General features: G+C 41.4%; 1 protein-coding gene and 1 pseudogene across 1 annotated transcript; one reads left to right on the forward strand and one right to left on the reverse strand.

Annotated features, from left to right (window-relative positions):
- Positions 1 to 572: 572 nt before the first annotated feature.
- Positions 573 to 3274, reverse strand: LOC121778416 (guanine nucleotide-binding protein subunit gamma 3-like). Its single transcript, XM_042175769.1, has 5 exons — positions 2706 to 3274; positions 1960 to 2012; positions 1775 to 1819; positions 1637 to 1681; positions 573 to 1119 (listed from the first exon to the last, which is right to left on the reverse strand). The coding sequence occupies exons 1-5, from the start codon at positions 2835 to 2837 to the stop codon at positions 780 to 782; spliced, it is 615 nt and encodes a 204-aa protein (XP_042031703.1). The 5' UTR covers positions 2838 to 3274; the 3' UTR covers positions 573 to 779.
- Positions 3275 to 14034: 10760 nt separating this feature from the next.
- Positions 14035 to 17251, forward strand: LOC121779065 (annotated as a pseudogene).
- The last annotated feature ends 1274 nt before the right edge of the window (positions 17252 to 18525 follow it).

The following is an 18525-nucleotide window of genomic DNA, read 5'->3' on the forward strand; positions in this document are numbered from 1 at the left end:
CATATGAGAATATCTATACGTAAAAAACTGTGTTCATTTAATTTATAGTATTAATAAATCATGTGAGATTGCATTAACTAAATTAATTGATTTTAATTAATCTTGATTAACTAAATCATGTTTCCTTCTTAATTTTGGTCGAAATCAAATCAATATTACTTCATAAATATTTGAGAATTTTGTGTGAATTTGTTAAAATGCTAATCCTAAGATTTTTTATATGTGAATTTTAAAATTTTAGCTTAATTAGTTATTAGATTCAAAATTATTTGAGAATAATTTTATCACATGGAACCGTGAAACCGCAGATTAACCGACGGTTCGGAACAGTCCGGAACCAACAGTTCGGTCGCGGTTTCGGTTCAAAAAATTTGAAACCTGAACCGAACCACGGTTCTAAAATTACGGTTTCGGTTCGAGATATTTCTCACGGTTTCGGTTCGGAACCGTAACCGGCGGTTACGGTTTCGCGGTTAACCGCTGGTTCGGTAAACCTTGCGCAGGTCTAGGTTGGGGTTTCAACCTTTTTGCCAGAAAAGAAGGAAAACGAAGGAAAAACATGAGAAATGAAATTAATCCTCACAATATGACATTGTTTTACTCATCCAACTTTCGATCAACATAGACTTCTTTATTTGCCAAATTGAAACTTTGTGCTCAAGAACTAATTAGCTAATAAATAATTAGAAAATCTACTATACCAAAATATTTAGAGCCCTGACAAGTTAATGGGCCCAAGATAAAAAATAAGTAAGAGACAAGTATATATTCATAAACAATTACTTACCGTAGTAGCAAGGGAAGCAGCAGCTTTTGTTACAACATGAACACATATTTTTTAGGTTGGGACATTTAGGATAACATGTACACCTTGTGCAAGAGCAGGTTGGGCAGCAAAGGCGCTTAGGCAGGCAGCAGCAGCAGCCATTCAGGCTGCATTTCCACTTCTTAAAGCATTTGCTACTAATGCAGGGGAAGCACCGGCATGCCGGTATTCCGCAGCTTTGACATGGGTTGCTGCAGGAATTACAGGTCATACAGTCACAGCACCGCGGCATACTGAGATCACACGAGCAATCGCAGCAGTAAATCCGCGAAAAGTCGAAGCAGCACGCTCCACTGTGCCCAGAAATGCAACTTGTGTCAAAGAAGTCTAACGGTGTAAAGTAAAGTTACAGCCATGAAAAGCAAGTTAAAGTTTCCTTCTTTTTCCCCACATTAAACTAGAAGGTTTCTTCTATGTAACCGCTCTGCATTCCATTTGTTACAGAATACTAACAATTACTCCCTACGTCCCACAAGAGTATACACTATTTCCTTTTTAGTCCGTCCCACAAGAGTATACAATATTTCTTTTTTAATCCGTCCCACAAGAGTATGCACTTTCTAATTTTGGAAGCTCTTTTCTCTTAGAGGTGGGACCTATTTTCTACTAACAATACTTCAATTACTGTTTCTTTCTATCTCTCTTACTTTAACAATTGTGCATTAAAATCAATGTCCAACCAAGAGTGCATACTCTTATGGGACGGAGGGAGTGTATACTTTCAAAAGATTCAAATAAAAAGCACTCAGTTCAGTGCTGAATATAACTTTGATTTAAGTAAAACTAACAAACAAAAACACCTCTACATACCAGAACCATTTCCATAAACGCCATGATCTTCGAGTCTTCTTAATCCTGATTTCAAAGACAATAATGGAAGAGATCTATAAGAAGTTAATCATATGCAGAAGTAGCAAAGAAAGAGAACGAATCAGTTTTACTGCTTACGTAGGTATGAGAGGGTCGACATTTCCTGTCACGAATTCAGCGACCCTGCAAGAAGTCGAAATTCATTAGGTTATAGCCAGTTCGTCACAGTTTCATGTGCCAAAAACTATTATCTCAAGTCGTAGGGTGTGTTTTCATGATCGATGCTCGAAAGGAGAAGTTAATGAACTGCCAAGATAACATACTCTTTACAGGATCTTGAAGCTGGTGGAATGCTCTCAAGAGATTTCAATTCTTCCTGCTCACAACAATAATCCAACCAAATCTGTTATTGGGAATAGAATTCGACTTGTGCTCGTATAAACAGAGCTAAAAACGAATCAACCCGAGATGAGTGAAAATGATATTGACAGAGGACTAAATTGATAGTTAATTCGGAAGCAAATCAAAATGAGAGAAGTTTTGCTAACATATCTGCTACAGAAACACAAAATCACAAATCAAAATGGCAACATACAGGCCACAAAAAAGTTTCCATTACAAGATTTTAGAAAAATTCAAGCATCCAATGTCCACATTAGATGAATTGTTTTGCTACACTACATTTTTGGTGGAGTAAACACAAAGAATATGAAGTTGTTTGAGACAATCAAAGCTTTCATTGGGAACATTAATCTTGAATTAAGAAATGCATGCTGTGGTCCAAAGCTAAAAAAATTCAAAATCAAGTTGCACAATACATTATACAATACACAACAATCTGCATTGGGCTCATTATCACCAATATTGAAGTCTCCTCCTTTCACCTTTCACCTTTCACTCACCTACCCCACAAATTAGCCTTAAATATTCATCTAAAAAAGATGCCAATCATCACACACCTTTCTCCTGCATGACCATTTCCAATCCCTAATTTCCACCAACATTCTTCAAATCAAACAACTCAAATCCCAAATTACTCAATTAAATTAAATTAAAAAAAAAAACTCACGTCTAAAAAGCCAATCTCCCTCTCGAGCATCTGAACCCTGGCTCCCTCCCTCCGCTTCCCGTACAAATGCGGCGGCGACCTCGGCTGCGGCGGCGGCGGCGGCAGAGAACCGTTAGCCTGGAAATCAGACATTTACGAAACCATAGAGGAGAGAGAGAGGAAAGGGGAAAATGAAAAGTTACGAGACAAGTGAAATAATTAGACTGAAGGGGGCAGAGACTGAGTAAATAGGTATAATTAGAGGGCCCCAAAAAAAAGCTCTGTGGCGCAACAACTATGGTCAGAACTGAGAAGGTAAGCTAGGAGCAGCCTATGTAGATACATGCACAATCAATGAGGTGAAAAGTGGGCAATAATGGGATGCTGCAGAAGATGAGCTACAAACAAATATTGCTATGAAAATTTAAAAATATACGTTGAAGTAAGAGCTCTGTGAGTGTGAGTGTGCAGAGAGGTGGCAGGGTAAGGCGGGGCGACGCGGCACACGTGACTGCCTCTGCTCTGTTTTCGGGATTATTTTCGTTTTTTTTTTAATTATGGATTTTACTTTTTTGGACATCGTTTTTACAGTATTTGGTAACTAAATTGGTGCAATTCTTAGATTTGCTTTCGTCAGTTTTTGGTTTTGTTTGAGAAAAGTATCGAGGTCGCTTTGGGAGGGGGGAGAATCTGGATTCGGGTTTGAAGTGCAAGTCTAATCTGTCTTCAGTTGAATTATTTAATTATTTTTGCAGATTTTTTAAATGACCGGTTGTTTAATTGAATAAATTATGCTAGTAGTACTCCTTGTTTCTGGCCTTTGGAATTGTTTTTTTAAGACTAGAGTCTCAAAATGGTTCTTAACATACGACGTTTTTTTTTATTTTGGTCCAAAACATTATCTTTTGAATTATTCGGTCCCTCACATTTGAAATCGGGCCACATTTAGTCCAAAATTGACGGAATAGTTAAAATGTGACGGAATGTGAGGGTCAACGTAATTTTAATCAATTTTGACCAGATTAAGATTCATAATTATGTTTATTAAGGGCTAATATCTAATTAACCTAACCTAAAACTTAAAATTTTAAAATATAAAATAATTTAAAAAATAAAACATGAAAATAGATTAGGGCTCTTTCTCTTCACAATCGACGCAGCTTGGAACTCGAAATCGAAATCAAAATCCCTACAACCATCCACGATCTACGAATAAATCAGAAATCCAAAAAAAAGAGATGAGAATCAGAACTCCGACCTCGAGCTGAATTGTTGTACGAAGCGCTCGAGGACATCTCAAGAGTGTCCGAGATATGGAGTGACGTCGGTTTGCGAGAGAAGGAGAGATATGGAAGACGTGCTGGCGATTTGCCCTACCTTCTGCATCGATGATGGTGATATGCACTTCTTTAGTGATTCCAATTCTCGCACGTGAGTAGGAGGTGCAAGGAGCGGATGCACGAGATCGTGAGAGACGAGTACGATAAGGATGGCAGCGGCGTAGCCTCGGTGGGGAATATGCGATGGCCCAGAGCTTCAGGAAGATGGAGTTTCTTTTAATTCTCTCTCTATTTCATTCATCTTCTTCGTCTGACATACCCTCTCTGCCATAAGCTCTTCCGCGACATCACCACGATTATCGAATGCCTCCACACCTGTGAGCTGCCGAATCGGATAGATTGAAATCAAGGGGATGAATCTCCATCCTGCCACTGGATTTAGAACTCACCTCAAAAGGAGTAGCCATTTGCATCTCACTATTCCAATTTCCAGCCATCGCGACGATGTAACTAGTTTCACAAATTGATTAACTGATAATTTCCTCAGATTTCACTTCATCGTTTCCTCAATTTCATTCCATATACAAGTGTGAGAGAAGAGAGATACGAATGAGTTTTGTTTTATTTTTTTGTTTTATTCTAATTATTAAACTAAATTTAGCCCTTAATAAAACATAATTATAAATCTTAATCTGGTCAAAATTGATTAAAATTACGTTGACCCTCACATTCCATCCCATTTTAACTATTCCGTCAATTTTGGACTAAATGTGGCCCGATTTCAAATGTGAGGGACCGAATAATTCAAAAGATAATGTTTTGGATCAAAATAAAAAAAACGTCATATGTTAAGGACCATTTTGGGACTTTAGTCTTTTTTTAATTGGATGGAAGTTAAATATTTGAAAACGAGGAAAGTTGAAGTGCGGCCGCGGGCTCTAAAGCCCATTCACAATTTCGACTGGCTCCAAATCTCTTCCACATCATTACTCTCCTCATTTTTTTGTATCATGCCATAACTCCTACACCTTTGCCGGCCATATTTAGATTCCACCTATTAAATTACTCTATTCACAACTACAATCTATTTTATTTGTAAAATTTAAAACGTTGAGCAATTATAACACGAAAAATTCATTCTTTATTCAAAAATTGAAAATTACAAACATAGATTTAAAAATAATAAACAAAATACATTAAAATATAACATCAATGTTGGAAAACATTGGTGTGTCCAAATTTTTTCAATTAGATCCGCTTGGAGATGAGTGTGGGCTTCTTCTTCGCGCATCTTAGTTTCATGGGCCATGACATTGCGTTGTTCGACAGGAACACCCTGCGCTGGAGGGTAGGTTACAACGAATAACTATAGCGCTGGCGTCGTTGCTCCCAGTCTCGACATAGTCTCCTTCGTCATCAAAGATCATGTTATGCATTATGACACATGCATGCATGATGTCGTCGATTATTGGACTGTGCCATCCACAGGCCGCTCCTTTCAATTTCAAGGATACAAAATTGAGACTCAATTGCTTGCATTGAATATTTTTAAAAAATAACAATTTTATGCATATATTTTGAATGTTTTAAATCATAAATTTAATAATATTAGGATGTACTCTATCATATATTTTAATTATTTTAAAATATACTAAAATACTGGATATATAAGTTTTTATATTGATTGTTTTGTAATATAAAATGGCCAATTTAAATTATTCATATTTTTGTTCCTTTTGTAAAAATCATGGATTAAATATGCCCGGTCAATGGATTTTGACCAAATAATAAAAGTGACGAGACATTTAATTTTGTGAAATTAAATGATATAGCGTCGATCTACATTTTACGTAGATAAATGTAGTATATTCACATTCTCAAATCCGATTTCCGGTGAGTGAGAAATGGTGGATTAAAGTTGGGCATAATTAGCTTTTAATTAAAGCTTGGAGTTGGAGCTTAGGGAATAATTAACTAGTGTTAATTATCCCACATAGGAGAAGTAACACATATTTTAATGTGTTTAAATTAAGTGACTTTATGTTACTTAATAATTATAGTGGACCAAGATGGGTGAAAGAGCCCACACGCGCGCGCCGCCGTCGCCGCCGCCACCGCCGCCCGCCCGCCCGAGCCCGAGCCCGTGCCCGTGCCCGTGGTCATGGTCGTGGTCGTGGTCGTGGCCGCGGGCCACGGGCCCGATCCCGATCTCGATCTTGGACTTGGATCTTGGCAATTGGTCTTTGGGCTTGGTGCTTGGGCTTGTCCCTAGCCCAAACTTAATCCAAGTGGCTTGACACGTCGTCAAGCATGGCACAGTCAGAGCTGCCACGTGAGAAAAAGGCACACTCCTGCCACACGCTCGTAACCGTCGGCGGTTACGAATCTGCCATGATGAGCCTTCATGGCTTGGTTGACCCTGCATGGTGGCTTGGCCTATAAATAGGCTAGCCATTCCACTGCATTAGACACACATTACACAAGCATAAGCTCTCTCCCTCTCTCTGCATTGTCTTTCTGTCGAAGCTCTGCCCTCTCTTCCATCCAGTTCGCCGGAGCTCTGTTGATTGCGGTGCTGCATTGCCAGAGACGTAGCCGTTTTACCTTTGGGGACGACACGCCAAACCGAGAGCACTACCGGGGCGTATCTCGTCTTGCGGGAAGAGGCCTCCTCGACTCGGATAAACTTATTCACGGTTACTGTTTTAATTTCAGTTGTAATTTTTAGTTCAATTTCTCCTTTTGTATTCCTTCTTTGGGTTTGTATTACGCCCAGCTTTTATCTCTTGTAATCCCTGAAACCAACAATCGCAAGACGAGATAAAAACTTGCTTTTGAAGGAATTTGGACACTAAACTGAACCTAAAAACTTTCGAAACATTTAACAACTTTCGCAAGACAGGATTATCTATGTAAAAATTTTATTTTAAGTGCATTAGATGATAGCCTCTACAATATATACTTCAATGTAACCAAATCTAAACAAATATGGGAAAACCTATAAAAGAATTATAGCATAGATAATGTTGCAGGGACTGAACAAGTTGTAGCTTCCAAATTTATGGACTACAAGATGGTCGATTCTCGACCTGTCATGGAGCAAGTCCAAGAGCTCCAAATGATCATCCACGCACTAGTGGCTGAAGGGATGACCTTGCCCGATAAATTCCTAAGGTGCACGATCATTGACAAGATTCATCCCAGCTGGAAGGACTTCAAGAGCTATCTCAAGCACAAGCGATAGCAGATGACCCTTGAAGACTTGATCGTGAAGTTGCGCATTGAGGCTGATGTGCGCAAAAGCGACCAAAAGGCTAAGGGCTTCACCCCAAATGAAGCCAAAGTCAATCTGTTGGAGCGGGGCAGTCCCTCCAACAAACGCCCTCGCCCAAACCGTCCAAATGAAAAAGGGAAGGGCAAGCAGCCTTCAAAGAAGTTTGAAGGGGGCTGCTACAAATGTGGCAAACCAGGCCACTTTGCAAAGGACTGCCGCAGCAAGAAAAAGAAGCCAGCTGCCCACGTCGTTGAGAAAGAGTTCAAGGACTGGGACGAGAACGACCTCATTGCTGTGATCACTGAAGAGGTTAACCTTGTTGATAACAAGGGTGGCTGGTACATCGACACCGGCGCTACTGCTCATGTCTGCTCAGATAGGAGCAAGTTTGCCTCCTACACCGCGGTTGAAGGAAGGAAGATCAACATGGGGAATCAAGCATCCTCCGAAGTCCTTGGCATCGGAAATGTGATCCTCATGATGACGTCTGGCGTCACAATAACGTTGAAGGATGTGATGCATGTCCCGGACATCCGCAAGAACCTAATGTCAGGATCAATACTAGTTAATAAAGGGTTTAAACTTGTATTTGAGTCTGATAGGTTTACTTTGTATAAGTTTGGAAAATCCCTCGGAAAAGGTTATGTAACCGATGGGCTTTTCAAACTTAGTGTGGCAACTCGCAGTGTTGCTAAGCCTTTGGCTAATAAGAATAAAGCATCTATTTCCTCTTACTTGACTGAGTGTTCAAATTTGTGGCATTGTAGATTGAGACATGTAAATTCAAAAGCCATTAAAAGATTAGTAAATTAGATTTACTAAAGACTAATGAATTAAATATCCAAGATAAATGTGAAATTTGTCTTGAAGCAAAAATGACTAAGTTGCCGTTTCACTCGGTTGAACGAAGCACAAAACCCTTGAATTAATTCACACGGACGTATGTGATTTAAAGATGGTGCAAACTAGAGGTGGTAAAAAGTACTTTATCACTTTCATAGATGATTGCACAAGGTATTGCTACATTTATCTTTTAAGAAGTAAAGATGAAGCAATAGAAGCGTTCAAAAATTATAAGAACGAAGTTGAGAATCAACTTGGTTGTAAAATCAAAACGATTCGAAGCGATAGAGGAGGCGAATATGTAGCCCCGTTTGAGAAGTTATGCAACGCAAGTGGTATAATTCATTAAACAACTGCTCCATATTCACCACAATCTAACTGATACAAACGGGAAGTCCAAGGCCCGGGCTGACCCGACCACGACTCCCCTTAAGCTGCCCGGAAGGCCCGTCACGAGATCAATGAGACAAAGGCTTCGGGAAGGCGTTTCAAACTTCATTAGGAGGAGAATGGAGGAGGCAGATGGAATGCCCGGTCGGGCGAATCCACACCTCCAAAACGCCCGACCGGGCGTTTGTGCGCTGAGCATCGTCCACAGTCCAGAAAGTTCGCCCGACCGGGCGATTTCACCATCCCAGAACGCCCGACCGGGCGTTTGAAGAAGCAGCGCCGAATCCAGAAAGTTCGCCCGACCGGGCGATTTCACTTTCCCAAAACGCCCGGCCGGGCGATTCAACTTTTACATCCGTTTTTCCTTGTTTTTTAGCCCTTTTCTTGGGTTTCCAACCCTAACTATAAATATCCTTTTTGTAAGACTTTAAGGGCAGACTTTGATGAATGTTATTATGAAGACTCCTTTGAGAGCATCTCCCATGTGAGATTTCTATCCAAATTCCTACATTGTAGGTTGCTTGTTTTATGTTCATTTGGTTAAATCAAGTATAGGTATGCATTTATGGTTGTGTAGTCATGAATGTGGAGCCAATGGAGTATTTGCTTTGGGTGAAAGTAGCCTAGGGTTGCCCACATCTTTTTGTGGGAGGTCATAGGTCCTCAAAGAGGATTCCTCCTTCTTTACACTTTCTTCTCACCTTCGTTCTCTCTATCCAAAACCATTTTGAGTTTAGTTTTTGGAGGCTAGGCTCTTTATCTTTACTTTATCCTTGAAAACACAAAAAAATTGAAATCAAACACCGCTTTGGGTATTTCTTGGGCACATGGAAGGTTTCCCTCACAAGGAACCTTATCACTAACGGTGTTGCAGAACGTAAAAATCGAACTCTAAAAGAGATGATGAATGCACTGCTTCTGACTTCAGGATTACCACATAACATGTTGGGGGAAGCTGTTTTGACAGCCAACTATATCTTGAATAAAATCCCTCTCTAAGGAAAAGATGTTACTCTTATGAGTTGTGGAAGGGAAGGAAGCCATCCTACAAATACCTCAAAGTGTGGGGGTGTTTGGCAAAGATGATGGTTCCTCCACCCAAAGAAGTTACAATCGGACCTAAAACGGTTGATTGCATCTTCATTGGATATGCACTTAACAGTAGTGCATATCGATTTGTTGTTCACAAGTCTGAAATATCGACTATCACAGTAGGAACAACAATTGAGTAGAGGAATGCTGTATTTCTCGAAAATACATTTCCTTGCAAAGACAAGGAAAAAGTCTCAACCAATCCTGAGACAAGAATTGAAGAAGCCACTAGTTCTAAACCAATGGAAGAAGAAGCCACTAGTTCTAAATCAGCGGATGAGGAACCTGAATCGCGCAAGCGTGCAAGGCCCGATCCAAAGGATACAGTACTAAGACGTGGTAATAGAGTCAGAACACCAAAAACATTTGGTCCTGACTACATTGTTTTTATGTTAGATGAAGAACCAACATCTATAAAAGTAGCCTTCGATGGCCCAGACTGGTTGCATTGGAAAGAAACTGTTCAAAGCGAAATAGATTCAATTTTGCTAAACCACACTTGGGTGTTGGTAGATCTACCTGAAGGTGCAAAACCTCTAGGTTGCAAATGGGTGCTTAAAAGGAAATTTAAGGCCGATGGAACAGTGGATAAGTATAAAGCCCGATTAGTAGTAAAGGGTTTTAAACAAAAGGAATGACATGACTTCTTCGATACCTATTCACCTGTAACAAGGATTACATCTATCCGAGTGCTTCTCGCTATTGCTGCATTGCACAATCTTGAGATTCATCAAATGGATGTAAAGACCGCGTTTCTAAATGGTGAACTAGAAGATGAAATATATATGGAACAACCCGAAGGGTTTGTAGTACCTGGACAAGAGAAAAAGGTATGCAAGCTCGTAAAGTCCTTATATGGATTAAAACAAGCGCCATTGCAATGGCACTTGAAGTTTGATAATGTGATGTTATCAAATGGGTTTAAAATCAACGAGTGCGACAAATGTGTCTACATCAAGAGCACTAATAACGGCCATGTTATAGTGTGTCTATACGTTGACGATATGTTAATCTTGGGGAGCAACACTCAAGTAATTAACGATACAAAGGCCATGTAAAAGAGAAACTTTGACATGAAAGACATGCGTCTAGCCGATGTAATTCTTGGAATGAAGATTCTAAGAACGTCTGATGGAATCATCTTAACACAATCACATTATGTTGAGAAGATATTGAATAAATTCAAAGCCTATGATGGCGCGCCGGTTAAGACTCCAATTGAACTCGACGTTCACTTGAGCAAAAACAAAGGCGAGCCCGTTCCACAAGAAGAGTATGCACGGGCCATCGGGTGCATTATGTACTTGACTAATTGCACTCGACCTGACATTGCTTGTGCCGTGAACAAGTTGAGTCGTTACACGAGCAATCCAAGCAAAGAGCATTGGAGAGCTCTTGTGAGGGTTTTGAGATATTTAAAACATAATCAAAATCATGGGCTACACTTCTCGAGATACCCCCCGGTACTTGAAGGTTACTGTGATGTGAACTGGATATCCGATAATAGAGACTCACTTTCAACAAGTGGATACGTCTTTACTATTGGGGGAGGTGCTGTATCGTGGAAATCCACAAAACAGACATGTATAGCCCGATCAACAATGGAATCGGAGTTCATTGCCTTAGATAAGGCTGGTGAGGAAGCCGAGTGGCTTAAGAACTTCCTTGAAGATATTCCATGTTGGTCTAAGCCAGTGCCACCAGTGCTGATCCACTGCGATAGCCAAACGGCTATTGGAAGGGCAAACAATGGTTTCTATAATGGTAAGTCTCGACATATACGTCGACGACATAACACCGTGAGACATTTGATCACAACAGGGTTGATTACAATTGACTATGTGAAGTCAATAGATAATCTAGCGGATCCGCTAACCAAAGGGTTAAACCGTGATCAAATGAATAAGTTGCTAGAGGGAATGGGTTTGAAATCCACAAACTAAAGAATTATCATAGTGGTAACCCAACCATGATGACTGGAGATCCCAAGAACTAGGTTCAAAGGGACAACTAAGCTATGAGAGTTCATGAGAAACACTCAACTATATTTATTCCCTAGAGAGCAATAGAGAGTTGGAGAACTTGCCTAGTGGTAAAGGCTAAGTCTATGACTTTTAATGGTTCTTAAGGATCTCAAAGAGATGGAGTTCTCAAAGAGACCAAGTATGGCAAGGTACTAGACTAAGAATCATCTATGTGAGTGCAAAATGTGGTCGCTTCATAAAACGTACTTACGAATCCAAAGTGATGTCCAAGACCGCAATGGACACAAAATGTGAGAACGGATGAGGTTGAGGTGTTTAAGCGTTAACACCATTGTCTCGGTGCACGTTGTGAAGGATTAGATCAAAGCATCGCGCTACTAAGCCGCCTGTGTATCCGATGGTGTCGACTATGGAGGGTTCAAAGCCAACAACTACCTATCCTTATGCTTATATACCTCTCGAGGGTTGAGCTTGTGTCTGCATGCATATGCATTCGGCTATTTCCACTCATGTAGGGGATTGTAAAAATCATGGATTAAATATGTCCGGTCAATGGATTTTGACCAAATAATAAAAGTGACGAGACATTTAATTTTGTGAAATTAAATGATATAGCGTCGATCTACATTTTACGTAGATAAATGTAGTATATTCACATTCTCAAATCCGATTTCCGGTGAGTGAGAAATGGTGGATTAAAGTTGGGCATAATTAGCTTTTAATTAAAGCTTGGAGTTGGAGCTTAGGGAATAATTAACTAGTGTTAATTATCCCACATAGGAGAAGTAACACATATTTTAATGTGTTTAAATTAAGTGACTTTATGTTACTTAATAATTATAGTGGACCGAGATGGGTGAAAGAGCCCACACGCGCGCACACGCGCGCGCCGCCGCCACTGCCGCCCGCCTGCCCGAGCCCGAGCCCGTGCTCGTGCACGAGGTCGTGGTCGAGGTCGTGGCTAAATCAAGTATAGGTATGCATTTATGGTTGTGTAGTCATGAATGTGGAGCCAATGGAGTATTTGCTTTGGGTGAAAGTAGCATAGGGTTGCCCACATCTTTTTGTGGGAGGTCATAGGTCCTCAAAGAGGATTCCTCCTTCTTTACACTTTCTTCTCACCTTCGTTCTCTCCATCCAAAACCATTTTGAGTTTAGTTTTTGGAGGCTAGGCTCTTTATCTTTACTTTATCCTTGAAAACACAAAAAAATTGAAATCAAACACCGCTTTGGATATTTCTTGGGCACATGGAAGGTTTCCCTCACAAGGAACCTTATCATTTGGTATCTAGAGCCTAGGTGCCTACCAAGTGTTTGATTTTAAACCTCTATGAAATTTCCTTTTCCTTATTTTTCCTTATTTCTTTTGTTTTAGTCTTTGCTTGTTTATTGGTCAATTGTTGTAGGATTGAGCTGATTTTTGGTGTGCATGAACCTTGATATATGAACTATTTTCCTGAAAAATCTCAGCCAAAAATTCTATCATTTGATAGGTCAAATTAATGTGTGAAGTTGCTGCCCTGTTTTGTGCCCTAGTTTGACAGATTTGGGGAAAACGTAAAATCGAGGGTCTTCTCGAAAACCTGCTATATTGGGGATATTTTTCCCTCTTTCTAAACCCTTTAATCTTGTTATCTACCAAGTTTCATCAATTTTGGGATTGGGTAGCCATATCAAAAAAAATTCCTAAAGATCAGCCAAGTGTTACATAAATTTTCAGCTCAACTAAGTTTGTTTGTTAGCTTCCTTAGGCATTGAACCTTACTTTCACATGCTTGATTGGCTTTACTTGCTTGGTTATATTGCCTATGTGTATACCTTGATTGATTTGTCTTAGCGCTTGCATTTTGGAAGTTGGATATTGAGAGTGAGTGAACCTAGCCCTCACTATATTCTAAGCCTTTTTCCGAGTGACATTGGTGAGTGAATTGGGGGTGGGATTACCAATTGGGAAGTGAGTTCTTACTAAAATCTCCCCTTCTTGTGTGTGTGAGTGTGGATTTTACTAACCCTTAGGTCTAGATCCTAGTTTTTTTTATTTCTTATTGTAGGTACCATTGTGAATGCCACCTCGTACTAGATCCACCATGATGGGGGATCCGCAACCGGGTGCGAGCACGAGTCTTAGTGTGGCGGGGGATGAGTTGAAAAACTTGATGGAAAAAATTATGACGGATTTGAGGGATCTAAAAGAAGGCCAAACCACAATGCATGTCACTCAAGATGCTATGTTCGGGGATTTGAAGGAACTCAAGGTGAACCAAGCATCCATCCATGAAAACCAAACTTTTCTCCACGACGAGCTCAACGCTTTGAAGGCCGTGCGACTATCAAGGTCAAACACCCCTAGGAGCAATCACACACATCATGATGCCTCCGAGGGGAGTAATGGAGAGAAAGAGCCATATGGTTGGTACGATCATGGGGGGCGCGGGGGACAAGGAGGAGGACGGAATGGGAATAGGAATGGTAGGTTCGGGAACATGATGGGCGGAAGAGGGAATGGAAACATGGGGCACCATGGGTGGAATGGTAGGCATGGAAGATATAGAAACTATGAGGAGGAGATGGAGCCGCGGTATGATGATCCCACCAAGTCTATCAAGCACACATTTCCCGAGTTCCACGGCAAGTTTGATCCCGAGGCCTACTTGGAATGGGAGTCACAAATGAGCAAAATTTTCTCACTCCATAACTTTTCGGAAGGTGATAAGGTGAAGGTGGCAATAGCCGAGTTTCGTGGCAATGCGGATACATGGTGGAATGATACGATGAGGAGGAGAAGGATGGTTAGGGGAGGGGAAGTGGGTTCGTGGGCGGAGTTGTGTGAGCTCATGAGGACTACCTTTGTACCAAAGTCCTATTTCCTCCGACTTCGAGGGGAGTTTCAAGATTTGAAGCAAGGGACGAAGAGCGTAATGGAGTACTACTATGAACTCCTATCATTGATGAGCAAGGTAGGGGTGGAGGAGCGAGAAGAGGCGACTCAAGATCGATTTATCCATGGCCTTAACATCAACTTGAAGCACAAGGTGCAAGTGGAGGCATTGAGGGGAATTTCCTTGGATGAGGTGATTGGGTTTGCCGACACTTTTGAGAGGCAAAGTAAGGAGTTGGTTTCTAGCCGGGCTAAATGGGCGTCTAGCCAAACCGGAGGGACGGGGACTAGCAAGTGGAGTGCTCCCGGCAAGAAGGTGGAAAACATGGCCAATCCAAACACCCAAGGGAGGCCGATCGCGAAGGCTTTACCGGGTACTCAACCTATTAAAGCTATAGCCCCTATGGAAGACAAGAAGGTTCAATGTTTCAAGTGCAAGGGGTATGGCCATTATGCACGCGAGTGCCCAAACCAACGGGTAATGGTTATCGGGCAAGATGGTAGCGTGTATAGTGAGGAAGATGAAGAAGATGGGGGGGGGGGTGTGGGCACTAAAGAAGTGAGCCCGGACACCGACATAGCTTTTTCTAGTGGCGAAGAAGAAGATACACCCTTAAGGGCTATGGTTGTACTCCGAATGCTCAATGTACAACCCAACCTTGAGGAGCATAAGGAGCAAAGGTGCAACATCTTTCATATGAAGTGTAAGGTGAAGTCCAAGACGTGCTTGGTCATCATAGATGGAGGGAGTTGTACAAATGTGGTGTGTGACCGGTTGGTGGCCAAGTTGGAATTGAAGGTACTTAAACACCCAAACCCCTACAAATTGCAATGGTTAGGGGACTCCGGAGAGTTGAGGGTGAAGGCTCAATGCAAAGTTCCATTGAAGATTGGAGAAGTTGAGGAAGAAATCCTATGTGATATCATTCCTATGACGGCATGTCATGTTTTGCTAGGGAGGCCATGGGAGTTTGATAGAAGGGCCTACAAAAATGGCTTCACGAATGAGTATTTCTACATGCTCAACGGGTTGAAGGTTCGTTTGAAGCCATTGCTACCTAGTGCCGTGTTTGAGGCTAGCCAACATCTACAAAAGGAAAGAGAGAGATAGGGAAAAAAGGCTAGTAGAAGAATGTGAGCTAAAAAAGCCAAGTGAGAGTGGGGGTGGTGAGAGAAAAATAAAAGCGCCCAAAGGAGAGCACCCACAAACAAGAGGGGGAAAGGAATGTTTGATAGCTAGTAAAACCGACCTTGGGTGGGCACTAAACAATCACCCCTCCGTTCTCCTCGTGGTCCGTAAGGATTTGTGCTTAGCTACTAACCTTGACCCGTATCCTTTGATTGTCCAAAGTGTGTTGCAGGAATTTGAAGATGTATTCCCGGAAGAACTCCCGAGTGAACTCCCTCCCATGAGGGGGATCGAGCATCAAATTGACCTTTTGCCGGGATCATCACTCCCAAACCGGGCCGCATACAAGGCGAACCCCAAGGAGACACAAGAGCTACAAAGGCAAGTCGAGGAACTCCTTGCCAAAGGTCTAATTCGTGAATCTCTATCTCCTTGTGCCGTACCCGTCATTCTTGTACCTAAGAAGGACGGAAGTTGGAGGATGTGTGTAGATTGTAGGGAAATTAACAAAATCACCATCAAATATAGACACCCTATACCTAGGTTAGACGACATGTTAGAGGATCTTTGTGGCTCTATATGTTTCTCTAAAATTGATTTGGCTAGTGGATATCACCAAATTCGCATGAAAGAGGGAGATGAATGGAAAACCGCTTTCAAAACCAAATTTGGCTTATATGAATGGCTTGTGATGCCTTTTGGTTTAACTAATGCCCCTTCTACATTCATGCGTTTGATGAATCATGTACTTCGTCCTTTTATTGGGAAATTTGTGGTGGTATATTTTGATGATATCTTGATTTATAGTCGTAGTGTTGAAGAGCATGCTAGTCATCTTAGGAATGTGCTTGAAGTGTTGAGAATGCATACTTTATATGCCAAGTTGCCTAAATGCACTTTTTGTGTTGAGGAAGTTGTGTTTCTTGGTTTTGTTGTGGGAAAGGAAGGAGTGCGGGTAGATGAGGAAAAGGTGAAAGCCATTAGGGAATGGCCAACACCTAGGAATGTGAGTGAGGTTAGGTCCTTTCATGGCCTTGCTAGCTTCTATAGGAGGTTTGTTAGGGATTTTTCCACAAAAGCTTCACCCTTGAACCACCTTGTCAAAAAAAATGTTGAGTTTAAGTGGGGGGAGGAGCAAGAGAGAGCGTTTAGTACTTTGAAAAATGACCTCACGCATGCTCCCTTACTAGCACTCCCTAATTTTGATAAAACTTTTGAACTTGAGTGTGATGCAAGTGGTGTGGGGATCGGGGGAGTTCTCATGCAAGAGGGTAAGCCCATAGCTTACTTCTCGGAAAAACTAAATCAAGCCCAATTGAACTACCCCACATACGACAAGGAGTTGTATGCTATAGTCCGTTGCCTTGAGAATTGGCAACACTACTTGATGCACAAGGAGTTTGTGATACACACGGATCATGAGTCTATTAAGTTCTTAGGAGGTCAACATAAACTTGATAAAAGGCATGCTAAATGGAGTGTTTTCCTAGAGACTTTTCCCTATGTCATTAGGTACAAGAAGGGAAAGGACAATGTGGTTGCCGATGCTCTTTCTAGGAAGCCTTTTGAGACCTTGCATGATGGCACTTTACTTGTGAGTGATACCGTGTGTTTGAGAAAGCGTGTGCTTACTATGTGTGCCTCCAAATATGTTGGATTTGAGTTTATTAAAGACCTTTATGAGCATGACCATGACTTTTCTTCTATTTACGGAGCTTGTGAAAAAGGTGCTTTTGATAAATACTATAAGTTGGATGGCTATCTTTTTAGAGAGAATAGGTTGTGCATACCTTCATGCTCTTTGAGAAACTTGTTGATTAAGGAGGCTCACCTAGGGGGCCTAATGGGTCATTTTGGGTTGCTTAAAACTTTTGACATACTAAGTGAGCATTTCTTTTGGCCTTGCATGAAGAAGCATGTTGAAAAGTTTTGTAGTAGTTGCTTAGAGTGTAGGCAAGCCAAGTCTAAATCTAACAATTATGGTCTTTACACCCCTTTGCCTACTCCTACACATCCTTGGGTAGACTTGTCCATGGACTTTGTTCTAGGTCTCCCAATGTCTCCTCGGAAAAATGATAGCATCTTTGTGGTGGTGGATAGGTTTTCCAAAATGGCTCACTTCATTCCATGTCGGAAGACAAGTGATGCCAAATTCATTGCTAGTTTATTTTTCAAGGAGGTTGTAAGAATCCATGGGGTCCCGAGAACTATTGTAAGTGATAGAGACGTCAAATTTTTGAGTTTCTTTTGGAAAACGCTTTGGGGTAGGATGGGCACCAAACTTCTTTTCTCTACCACCGCACATCCCCAAACGGATGGTCAAACGGAAGTTGTAAACTGCTCATTGGGAACTCTTCTCCGTGCCTTGGTTTTTGAAAATAAAACTTCTTGGGAAGAATGTTTGCCTATAGCCGAATTTGCTTATAATAGGACCATACATTCCACCACCCAACAATCTCCTTTTGAGGTTGTCTATGGTTTCAATCCACTCACCCCGTTGGACTTGTCCACGGCCGATTTGCCTTTGTCTTATATGGTTGATGTAGGTGGGATGAAGAAGGCCAAGTTTGTACAAGACGTGCACACTCGAGTGCAAGAACGAATCCGCAAGATGGGGGAACAAGTAGCTCAAAGGGTGAACAAAGGGCGAAAGAAAATGTTGTTCAACCCCGGAGATTGGGTGTGGGTACACTTTCGGAAAATACGTTTTCCCGACAAAGCAAAATCCAAGCTTGCCCCGCGAGGGGATGGCCCATTTATGGTCCTAGAGCGTGTGAACGACAATGCCTACATCATTGATCTTCCCGGTGAGTATAACGTGAGTTGTACTTTTAATGTGGCTGACTTGAGCCCGTTTGATTTTGTAGGGGACGACCCAGATTTGAGGACAAATCCTTCTCAAGAGGGAGAGGATGATACAAACGGGAAGTCCAAGGCCCGGGCTGACCCGACCACGACTCCCCTTAAGCT

The sequence above is a fragment of the Salvia splendens genome, chromosome 19 (genome assembly GCF_004379255.2).
Source record: "Salvia splendens isolate huo1 chromosome 19, SspV2, whole genome shotgun sequence".
NCBI lineage: Eukaryota > Viridiplantae > Streptophyta > Magnoliopsida > Lamiales > Lamiaceae > Salvia > Salvia splendens.

Coding starts and splice junctions, on each gene's coding strand:
- LOC121778416 (XM_042175769.1), bottom strand. CDS start 2,837: ATGTCTGATTTCCAGGCTAACGGTTCTCTGCCGCCGCCGCCGCCGCAG. Junction 2,013..2,705: donor GGGAGATTGGCTTTTTAGAC/GTGAGTTTTTTT, acceptor TGTTGTGAGCAG/GAAGAATTGAAATCTCTTGA. Junction 1,820..1,959: donor GCTTCAAGATCCTGTAAAGA/GTATGTTATCTT, acceptor GACTTCTTGCAG/GGTCGCTGAATTCGTGACAG.